Here is an 11511-nt window from a genome sequence, read left to right as displayed (position 1 = left end):
AAGCGGCACTTCGACACACGTCATATTACATTTGCATCGAAATATCCAGCGGGGCACAGCAGGAAGAAAGCATGTCAAGAGCTACTGTGTAGAGTGCAAGCTAGTCAGCAGCAAATCCGTGTTTGGACCCAACAAGGTGACTGGAATTTGGCTAGCTTTGCTGGTGCTTTAGCAATTGTGAGAAACGGAAAGCCATTCACAGATGGGGAGTATGCCAAAACATTCATGCTTGATGTTGCCAATGAACTTTTTGACGACTTTTCAGATAAAGACAAGATAATCAAATGAATAAAAGACATGCCTATGTCAGCAAGAACTGTTCACGATCTTACCATCATAATGACAAATCAAATTGAGGCAACACAAGTGAAGGACATAAATGCAGCACCATTCTTTTCTCTCGCTTTGGATGAGTCAACAGACGTAAGCCATTTTTCCCAGTTCAACATGATTGCAAGGTATGCTGTCGGTGACACACTATGACGTAAGGAAAGTCTTGCTGTTTTGCCCATGAAAGAGACAGCAAGAGAGGAGGGTTTATTCAAGTCTTTCACTGAGTTCACTAAAGAAAAAAATCTACCAATAGATAAACTTATTTTGGTGTGTACTGATGGTGCTCCGTGCATGGTAGGGAAAAACAGAAGATTCATAGCACTTCTTCGTGAACATGAAAAGAGATCCATCCTAAGTTTTCACTGCATCCTACATCAGGAGGCGCTCTGTGCTCAGATGTGTGGTGAGCAGCTTGGTGAGGTGATGTTGCTGGTCATTTGGGTGGTCAACTTTATTGTTGCCCGAGCTTTAAATGATCACCAGTTTAAAACACTGCTGGATGAAGTTGGGAATAATTATCCTGGTCTGCTTCTGCACAGCAATGTGCATTGGTTGTCAAGAGGGAAGGTGCTCAGCCGTTTCCCGGCTTGTCTGAGTGAAATCCGAACTTTTCTTGAAATGAAAAACATTGAGCATCCTGAGTTAGCTAACCCTGAGTGGTTCCTGAAGTTCTACTATCTCGTGGACATGACTGAACATCTGAACCAGCTCTATGTGAAAATGCAAGGCGTTGGAAATACAGTCTTATCCCTTCAACAAGCAGTGTTTGCATTTGAAAACAAGCTGGAACTCTTCATTGCCGACACTGAAACAGGTCGTTTACTACACTTTGAAAAACTGGGAGAGTTTAAAGATGCATGCACAGCAAGTGACCCTGCTCAACATCTTGATCTCCAGCAGCTAGCGGGCTTCACATCTAATCTTCTGCAGTCATTCAAAGTGCGCTTTGGAGAATTTCGTGAGCGCGCTCATCTTTTTAAGTTCATCCCCCATCCACACGAGTGTGCAGTGGACAGCGCCAACCTGAGTTACATCCCCGGTGTTTCTGTCAGAGATTTTGAGCTACAAGCTGCTGACCTGAAGGCCTCAGACATGTGAGTGAATAAGTTCAAGTCACTGAAGATTTGGAAAGACTTGCACGACAGCAAGCACAGTTGGCGAGCAAACACAAGTGGGGAGAAATGAAAAAACTTCAACCTGTGGACCAGCTGATTGTCAAAACTTGGAACGCGCTTCCCGTCACATACCACACACTGCAGCGTGTGAGTATTGCTGTACTGACAATGTTTGGCTCTACGTATGCATGTGAGCAGTCTTTCTCACATCTAAAGAACATTAAGACCAACCTACAGTCACGTTTAATGGATGGAAGTCTCAACGCCTGCATGAAGCTTAACCTCACCACGTATCAACCAGACTACAAAGCCATCAGCAAAACCATGCAGCACCAGAAGTCGCATTAATGGTAAGAAGTACTTTATTCATCATTGGTTAGCAACAGCATAACAACGTTATTAAAAAGAATTCAGAGACTTATTGTACTTTAAAAGTGTTGGTCTTACATAAAATGCACACATTTACTTGTATTTAGTGTTAAACATATTGTATGGCTCTCACAGAATTACATTTTAAAATATGTGGCGTTCATGGCTCTATCAGCCAAAAAGGCTCCCGACCCCTGCTCTAGACTGCCATTCACACAGCTGGAGAGAGATTTAAACCAGGAGTAGACCAGCGGCCTGGGAGGCTCTGAGATGACCTGATCCTGTCTCATACAGAATGGGACCCATCAGCAGACAGAAAGCAAAGCATCATGAAGAGGCTGCTATTCCATGGGGTGGTGCATACACATGTAAATGGGCTGCTAAGAAAGCAAGGAATCTTTTGAGAGGTACGTACTGGGGATTCATTTCTCCTTTGTGGTATGTGATTTGGGCATTTCTATGTGAAACTGAAATTGCCAGAGGCCTATGACCTAGCTCTCTTCCTGAGTCTCCCGTTTTGGAGCTGCTGTCTTTGACCTGTATCTTTTTAACGGTCTTCCTTCCACAGAGGAGGACCTTCCCACTGATTTTTACACTTTATAACTCAATCATCTAGGGCTCATGAAGTCAGTTGACTAATGTTGTGATAGCTACCATTTCTTGTTTGATGACTCCTACTTGAAATACGTTCTTTAACTCCTTACAGCAATTCTTGTGAAGCAAGTATTTTTATTGTCCTCAGATTGCAGATGAAGGAACTGAAGCTTAGAAAGGTTTTACTCCAAGAAACACGGCCACAGAATGGCGGAGCCAGGATTCCAACACCAATTTATTCCCGGAGTCTATGCTCTCAGTCCCTGGGCTACGCAGGCTTTCACCGGACCTAGCCCATAGTCAGCTTCAGTATTCTGTTCACATGACGCGGATCAGAACTCTGGGGACCCACAGGGTCTGGGAGAGGGAGGCCTGCTCTTGCCCTTTACATCCTCCTGTCTGTCTGCATAGTCCCTCCTTCCCCATCCCCCTCACCCTTTTCTCCCTCCTCTTGTTACCCTTCTTCCTCGCCCTCTTCTCCCTTCCTGCCTCCCTTCCAGCTCTTACCCCCTCCTTCCTTTCTCCTCCTCTGCCAGACCTCTCAGGCTCCAAGGTGAGACAGAGCAGTGGTCAGGAGCCAGAGCTCTGGACTCGGACAGCCTGGGCTCAGTCTTCTTTGCCTTTTTTTCATGTATTTCTTACGATAAAATTTAGGTCAGTTGTTTATCTTAAAAGTTACTTTTATGACTATGACTCCGGTTGGCACTCATGGACTTTCTACCATGAGCCAGGATGAGATGAATGTATTCGCCTTCTCTCCTTCCCTCTTCTTCCCCCGCAATTGTTTCTCTGCCTAGTTACTATTTTCCTTGGAACTACTAGATACACTCTTGCTTCTGTCAGGTTCTGAAAAGTTCAAAATACATTTAGACCAGGGTAAGTTTTTCCCAGAAGCGTTCTTTTTAGACTTTTTTCTGCCCTTCCCTCTCATTCCCCACACCCTGCACGCCCGCCCCTCCCTAGCAGGCAGGTCCTCAGGCGTCTTAGTGAGTGCTTAGCTGATTGCTGGGCAGCTGCTGTCTCCGCAAGGGACAGAAGTAAATTTAGGTTCTGTCTCAGGCTGAGACTCTATCGGGGAAGCTCAGGACATCCTGCCAGAGGTCCCTAAAAATAGCAGCCCTAGGCTGACACAGCCCATGCCCGGAACCTGCTCCTGAGGCGCCAGGACCAAGCTTAGGGCCCCTCCAGATGGTGATAACCTCTGGACGCCTTGCTTGTTCTCAGTGATAGGACAGCGGGGTTCCTCCGCCGCTCATCCTCTCCGCTTCAGTCTCCCCTCTCAATATGGGCAAATATCGTCAAACTGAACTGTTTCAGAGGAAATCCAGACAGATCCGAAAGGCCCTGCCACCCGAGCCGAGCTGGCACCGACACTTAACCACGTCCGCGCCCTGACCGCCCATCCCCCTCACTGCAGCCCAGGCCTCTTCCCCATCGGGCTCTTCCCGAGCTCCAGGGTTCAGGCCGAAGGGCCAGTGCTACCAGGTGGCCGCCCAGCGACAGAAAGGCAGCCCTGGCAACACTGATGTCCGCGAAGACCTTCTATCTCCCGGCACTTGAACATCCTGTGTCCTGTCCCGCCCAGGAGTAATACTGACACGTATTTCCGTCTCTGTCCCCATTCCTGTTTCTTTTCAGTCCCCTCTCTCACGCCCCATCTGTCCTGAGTCTCTTTTAAGGAATTACTATCCCCCTCCGCCCACCATATGTTGTCATGTCAGAGGATGACACTTATTTACAAGGGGTACAGCAGAAAGCAAAAAAGAATTTCTAGGCTGAAGGACAGAAATCTGTACTTTCAGGTATCACGAGAAAGGCAGGAAAGACTTTCGAAAAAGCCTTCTCGGTGCCCCTTGAATCCAGCCGCATGCAGAGCAGGGAATGGCAGCGTCTCCGCACCGGCAGGAGAGGCCGGGGTCACGCGGCGCAGGCGGGAGAGGCCGGGGTCACGCGGCGCAGGCGGGGGAGGCCGGGTCACGCGGCGCAGGCGGGGGAGGCCGGGGTCACGCGGCGCAGGCGGGAGAGGCCGGGGTCACGGGGCGCAGGCGGGGGAGGCCGGGGTCACGCGGCGCAGGCGGGGGAGGCCGGGGTCACGCGGCGCAGGCGGGGGAGGCCGGGGTCACGCGGCGCAGGCGGGAGAGGCCGGGTCACGCGGCGCAGGCGGGGGAGGCCGGGTCACGCGGCGCAGGCGGGGGAGGCCGGGGTCACGCGGCGCAGGCGGGAGAGGCCGGGGTCACGCGGCGCAGGCGGGGGAGGCCGGGGTCACGCGGCGCAGGCGGGGGAGGCCGGGGTCACGCGGCGCAGGCGGGGGAGGCCGGGGTCACGCGGCGCAGGCGGGGGAGGCCGGGGTCACGCGGCGCAGGCGGGAGAGGCCGGGGTCACGCGGCGCAGGCCGGGGTCACGCGGCGCAGGCCGGGGTCACGCGGCGCAGGCGGGAGAGGCCGGGGTCACGCGGCGCAGGCGGGAGAGGCCGGGGTCACGCGGCGCAGGCTCTAGACACGAGTCGTTTCAGTTCACAGGTCCTGTGAATCGTCAGACTCGGGCCCTTCCCTTCCCCTCAACCATCAAAGGCTCTCTTATCATCATTCAGAGTTTATTTAGCCCAGTGGCGTTAAGGGTGGAGGAACCAGGGTGGGGGGCCTCCCCAGGGCACCTCACTCATACTCAGTCACCAATTTCAGATCAGAAAAGTCAGGACGTCACATTAGGTCCTGAAGTCCCTAGTTGCTTCTAATATGCTAAGGATGTCGGGCACGGGCTGGCTGGGCGGACGCACAGGAAGAACCCCGAGGTGGTCTCTGTGATCACACAGGGTGGTGGGCAGCTCAGCTGGGGGCAGCCTGGCTCCTGGGGGGATCCGGGGCTGGCTCCCGGGAGGCCCTTCCACCCTTGTCCCCTCTAGGGAAGATGACTGTGGCATACGTCACAGACTTGGAGCTGCTCAGGACCTCAGGAGTCAGGGGGGGCGATGAGGCTGGGGCTGGGGGCGGGGGGGTCCTTGCCGGGGGCTCAAGCGGCAGGCTGGTATAGGTGGTATTGTCAAAGGAAGGTGGCGAGTCCAGCCTAACATATGGCACGTCTGATGGCACACCTCCAGCCGGTCCAGAATCGTCCACGCGGGCCATTGAGGGGGGCGCCTGTAACGCAAGTCGGCAGGTCAGGCGAAGAGAGAACACCCTCCCGGGCCCCAGTTCCCTGTGGGGCGGAGCCCAGGGTCACGCTGGCTCTGTCTCAAACTCGGACTACATCAGTGAGCAAGAGAGCTTCTTGAAGACGGTCAAGCCCCAAGTCTTGCCCCAAATCTGGGAAGGTGGGAAACCAAGGTGGGAAGGCGGAACCAGCAGCCCCAAGTTCACTGCATTTAGGAAAATGGTTAGGACCCTGACTGGGGCCCAGTCCTCTCTCCACTCCATCGGCCCGGGACCTCTCGGTGGGGTGCCTGCGGGATTTGGCCGGGAGTCTGCAGAGGCCTCTTACCGTGTCTGGAGCTCTGCTGCTCTGGGACTGGCCACGGACCCCGAGCCTGCGCCCTGGCAAGACAGAGGAGGGCAGCACGGTCTGCTTCTGTGCCGCCCACAGTGCTCCCTTCGCAGCCTTCAGAAGCTTCTATTGGAATCCAGACTCACCTGCGTCATGCCCCCCCCCCCCCCACTGAACCTTTGCCCCTCGGACCCCAGAGCCCTGCCCGACCTGCTCTGACCCTCCCTTCCTACTCACCACTTCCAAGGCTGCCATCCAATCTGCCTCCGCACTCACCTAGCTCCAGAAGCACTTCCTTCACCTCTGTCCCTTCTCCCACTCCTCCAGACCTTCCAGCTCCTGTCTCCCGGGGCCTGCTCCCACTGAGTCTCCTCACCCCCCTCCGCCCCTCTGCCACAGGAATTCCAGCATTGAGGAGGGGGGCTTTCTAATGCCCAGACAAGCCCCTCGGTAGGGGCCCGCCTAGATTCCTGGCCTTGTCTGCAACACTAGCTACGGGGCCATGCTGGGCTGGGGGAATGGACCACTACCCACCTTTCCTTTTGGCCATCACAACAAACAGCACCGCCGCCACCACCAGGAAGCCCAGCAGGAGCACAGAGCCCCAGATCAAGGGGGTGCTGAGGGACACAAAGAGACAAGTGAGCCTAGCCCTGAACCCAGCTCGGAGCTGCTCCCCGGGAGTCCTGGAGCAGCCGCACAGGGTGCAGTGCTCGGTGAGCCCGGGTTGGGAGAGGGAGAGGGAGAGATGGAGGTGTTCGGAATGGAATGAGGAGGGCAGGCTCGGGAGGGCAGAACAGAGACGTTGTCGAGGTATGCTGGCTGAAGACCTTGCGGGATGAAGGGACCATCGCTGAACTGGAACAGAGAGGTCTGTCCGTCTGTCTGTCTAGCTGCCTGATCACCCGGTCCCCAGGAAAGGAAGGAACCATCAGGTTTCTCTTGGGTTTAGTCCTGGGCTCTAAAGAAGCCGTGTCCTCACCACCACCGCCCCCAGCCACCCAGAGCTCGTTCTAGTCAGCACCTCTTCTCATCCTGGCTGGGTTCCGGAGGGCTGGCACTGCCCACGGGGCCTGAGGAAGGCTCGTCCGCCAGACTGCCGGCCTCGTAGGCCTCCTCGTCCTCCTCTTCCTCTTCCCGGGCAGGAGCTGAGTCGGAAGGAAGTATTTGAGGATCACAGACCCATGTGGGCAGGTTCGGGGCCTGCTGAGGTCTGAGCTAGGTTGGGGTAGGGCTGAAGCTGCGGAGGGAGAGGTCTCCCGGGAGAAACACCAAGAAGGGGGCTTGGGGCGTTCCTTAGGGGCCCCTCATTCTGGAAGCCAGGGAATGGCATTCTTTGTGCTTTGCCTGACTGTAAACCTGCCCACCTTCCCCTCTACCGCCAGCCCCCACCCACTCCCCAATGCATTTCTCCTCCACACCCCTGCCACCTGTCCGGCCCCTGCAGGCTGGCCGAGCTCCGTCCCAAGCTCTGCCCTCAGGATCTAAAGACCTCCAGGCTCAGCCCTACCGTGATACATGCCAACTGGCCCTAGCTGAGAGACCTGCTCAGACCCTGAGACTCGGTTTGGTGACAAAGCTTCTGTCATCCCTACAACGTGCTCGATTTCTGGCGGAGGGACTCTTAGGGCTGGCTTTCCTGGCCCCGAAGGTCTGCCTTGGGAACCTGGCCTGTCATTCTAGAACACAGAGCCTCCTCACCCTGTTCTTAAGAGACTCACCATTCCTACTCCACACCCCCGGCAAACCGGGAAATGGAGGCGCTGCAAGTGTTCTGCTCTCCTGCTGCCTTTTAAGCCGCCGTGGAGGAACCTCCCTGAAGCTAAAGGCTTGCCTGAGCTGTCCCCACACCCGCCCTAGACACCACGCTCCCCCTGCCTGCCTGGACATCCACCCTCCGCAGCTGTTGGGACCTCACACCCGCCACTGCAGGTCCTGCCTCCCTGCCCTGCTCTTTAGACCCTAAGGCAGGGGTCCCCAAACTATGGCTCACAGGCTGCATGTGGCCCCCTGAGGCCATTTATCCAGCCCCAGCGCACTTCCAGAAGGGGCACCTCTTTTACTCGTGGTCAGTGAGCAAAGCGCGGCGTCGCTCACATACAGTACTACTTCCAGTGACGCGGGATGGACGCCTCTCGGCTCCGGAAGCGTGTCATATCACTTGTTACGGCTAGCAGTGACAAATATGGAACCGGACAGTGACCATCTCATTAGCCAAAAGCAGGCCCATAGTTCCCATTAAAATACTGGTCAGTTTGTTGATTTAAATTTACCTGTCCTTTATTTTAAATATTGTATTTGTTCCCGTTTTGTTTTTTTACTTTAAAATAAGTGCAGTGTGCACAGGGATTTGTTCATACTTTTTTTTATAGTCCGGCCCTCCAACGGTCTGAGGGACAGTGAACTGGCCTCTGTGTAAAAAGTTTGGGGACCCCTGCCCTAGGGGCTCTGCCGCATACCTAGAAACAATGGACAGTTCCCAGGCCTTAGACTGTCCGGGAGGGAGGAAGACAAAGATGACTAAGATTACCAGGAGTGTATTTATAATATGACATCGTAATCATGGACTCTAGATAAGAGGGATTCTTGTGACAACATAGTCCATTCTCTTAGTTAACGAACTGGGGGGAAAACCACAAGAAGGAAAATGCCTTTCTTAATTTAGTTGTTTGGGGAGTGGGCGCAAATTACTTGGAAAAAGGAAGACCCAAACATGAAAAACTGTCAGCATCCCTATGAGAACGCGAGCAGCGGTCTGAGCTTTGCAGCTAGCTGGCCATTTTCTCGCTAGGACTTGATTGTTTTTTAATCATCCTATTTTTTTTTTGAAAAAAAAAATTTCATACTTTAAAATTTCCTTTATATTAATGCTTAGATATTAGATTGTTGTAGGCTATGGGAATGAAACCTATTTTAAAAAGTGCTTTTTATACTGAAATTAGGGCTGAGACTATTAGCTTAAATATTAATGACACTTTTCCCGTTTTTAAACAAAATGAGTTGTAATTCAGGCACTACCGTAGTTTTTTAGGCCACCAAACCCATTATTAGAGGGATAAAAAGAAACTGGATAATATAAAAAAAATAATTCAATATTTAATTCCAATATGCCTGAATTAAAACTTTGTTTAAAACATTTCTAAGAGCAACATCAAGCATGTTGGAAGGGCTGGACCCGGAGGCCACGGCCATGGTGGGGGGGCTGCTGTGTGGACGGGGCAGGGGAAGGGAGCTGCATTTAGCTGTCTTATCTCAGACTTCTCACCCAGTTTAGTTTCCGTTCCCTGCAGAACCGTCAGTCAAAAGGATATCTCCCCCCAAGTCCTCTCCTCCAGCGCCCCCACCCCCCAGGGGCCCGGAGCAGCAGGTGGGAGTGGGAAGGGCAGGTGGGAGGAGCAGGGGCGGGCCTAGGTGCCTCACCTGCAGGGAGGATGCCCAGAGTCACCCTGTGCACGGTCTGCGGCCCGGAAGCTCCCTCCACCAGGCAGCCGTACTCCCCCGCATCCTCCTCCCGCAGGGCGATCATCTCCACCTCGAGCAGGCCGCTCCCCAGGTCAGTGAGGAACGTGCGGCCGTGTCCCGGGGCTCTGCGGTCCACTGCCGAGGACACCAGGGGTTGGCACCCCTCGGGCAGGAACCGGCACCACACCTTCCGAGCCCTGATGTCCTGGGGTCGGTAGAGACAGTGCAACCGAATGGAGCCTCCCACCGGTGCCTGTATCACCTCCGGGAGGATGTCAGCCGTGCCCTGGCCTAGGGAAGGAAAGAATGTGGGAATGTTCAGCAGGGGTTAGGGACACCTCCCAGCCCAGACAACTGGCACGGGGCACCGGGACCTAGAGGTCTACCTTCTGGGCTCTACACGTTATTGTTGCCACAACACTGTCAATTGTTGCCTGACCAGGCAGTGGCACAGAGGGCAGAGTGTTGAACTGGAACACGGAGGACCCAGGATGGAAACTCTGAGATCGCCGGCTTGAACTCAGGCTTATCCAGTTTGGGTGAGGGATCATAGACATGACCCCATGGTCACTGGCTTGAGCCCAAAGGTCACTGGCTTGAAGCCCAAGGTTGCTGGTTTGAGCCCAAGGTCACTGGCTTGAAGCCCAAGGTTGCTGGTTTGAGCAAGGGGTTACTTGGTCTGCTGTAGCCCCCCCTGCCCCGTCAAGGTACATATGAGAAAGCAATCAATGAACAACTAAGGTGCCACAACGAAAAATTGATGCTTCTTATCTCTCTCCCTTTCTGTCTGTCCCTCTCTCTGTCTTTGTCACACACACACACACACACACACACACACACACACACACACACACACAACACTGTCAATTGTTTCTAGGCATGGAGCAGAACATATGGGGCCCAGAGTGCAGCTCCTTCCGGACCTTACCTGCTAGTCCCAGGAGCAGCAGCAAGAGCAGGTCGGGACCCATAGCTGGGCAGGGAGATGTCAGCTCGAGGGATTTCCCGGGCACTGACCCAGCATTCCCCTGGGGTCAGGAAACATCTGCCTCACACAGTCACGTGGGGCTCTCAGTGACCGTGGGTGGGAGGCAGACACTGGTGGGGCCCTCCACGGGTGGGGATAAGAAAGGCTTCCAAACCTTGGTTGGCTCAGAGCTCAGGAGCTGACCCTGAGGGGGGGGCTGGGCAAGGCGGGGCTGGGTCCCGGCCAAGGAGTAAGGCAGGAAGGTCAAGACAGCTGGAGAGCATTAGAGAAAAAGTTAAAAACGATCTTCGGGGTCTTCCAAACATAGAATCGGAGGGTGCAGAGCTGTGAAGAAGAGAGCTCATGTCCTACCCACGGTCCAAGATTCTAAGTTCTGTCAGAGTGTCCCCAGCTAAGCTCTCACGAGATTGTCCCTCTCCTGTGGTCCCACTGCACAACAGAGTCCCACCTTGATGGCAGACCTGGCCCGTCCCTGTCTATTCAGCTGGGTGCTGCCACGATATTCAGCCCCGAGAATCACATCATTTCTCCACTTACTTCTCCATTTTCTTTCTCCCTCTCTTTTTCTGGAACTCCTTAATTAGTTGGATATGGAACCTACTGTATTTATCTCATTTTCCTATCTTTTCTCTTTTTGGTCTATTTTGTTCTGATTTCTAGAAGATATCCTCATATTTTCCTTCCATCCATTCTATTATTGTCTTTTAAATTTTTAACTTTTTAGCGTTCTTAATTTACAAGACTTTTTATTCTGCAAGCATTTCTTATTTATAGCATATTTTTGTTTTAAGGATGCACGATTGTTGTAAAGTACTGTACCTTAATCTGCAGGTTACACAGAGACACCGAGTCCAAATGAATTTTTGAGGAGTTTATTAATTAGCTGGCTAGCTACACAGGGCACAATCCCAAATCATGTAGAAAGTCCCTACCATTCTGTGGCTGGTTTTTATAGAACAAATCACATACCGGTTGGGGTGGGTAAGGAGGGAGCATGGTACAATAGGCAATTACTAACAAGCTTACAACATCTATCTATAGGGTCTATTAAAAGGAAAAAGCATTCTTACACATCAAGACCACAAGATAACACAGTAGTGATAATTGTTTTACATACCCGGCAAAGACAGTCCCAAATCTTCTAGTGTCTACCCTCATCCCTGTCCCTAC

The 11511-nt window shown here is 53.2% G+C and overlaps 1 protein-coding gene across 1 annotated transcript; it reads right to left on the bottom strand.

Annotated features, from left to right (window-relative positions):
* Positions 1-5004: 5004 nt before the first annotated feature.
* On the bottom strand, positions 5005-10386 carry TREML1 (triggering receptor expressed on myeloid cells like 1). The gene is made up of 6 exons (XM_066361423.1): positions 10282-10386; positions 9312-9644; positions 6916-7039; positions 6426-6511; positions 5889-5941; positions 5005-5548 (listed from the first exon to the last, which is right to left on the bottom strand). Exons 1-6 carry the CDS (start codon positions 10322-10324, stop codon positions 5237-5239), a joined length of 951 nt encoding a protein of 316 aa, XP_066217520.1. The 5' UTR covers positions 10325-10386; the 3' UTR covers positions 5005-5236.
* Positions 10387-11511: the final 1125 nt, after the last annotated feature.

Source organism: Saccopteryx leptura, chromosome 1 (genome assembly GCF_036850995.1).
Source record: "Saccopteryx leptura isolate mSacLep1 chromosome 1, mSacLep1_pri_phased_curated, whole genome shotgun sequence".
NCBI lineage: Eukaryota > Metazoa > Chordata > Mammalia > Chiroptera > Emballonuridae > Saccopteryx > Saccopteryx leptura.
This window is presented reverse-complemented; position numbering and strand designations above follow the sequence as displayed.

Bases quoted from the DNA above. Each gene is read 5' to 3' on its own strand.
- TREML1 (XM_066361423.1), bottom strand. From the start codon at position 10,324: ATGGGTCCCGACCTGCTCTTGCTGCTGCTCCTGGGACTAGCAG. The intron at 9,645-10,281 runs GTAAGGTCCGGA...TTCCTTCCCTAG, and splicing joins GCTGCTCCTGGGACTAGCAG to GCCAGGGCACGGCTGACATC. The intron at 5,942-6,425 runs GTGGGTAGTGGT...CTGTCTTGCCAG, and splicing joins TGTGATGGCCAAAAGGAAAG to GGCGCAGGCTCGGGGTCCGT.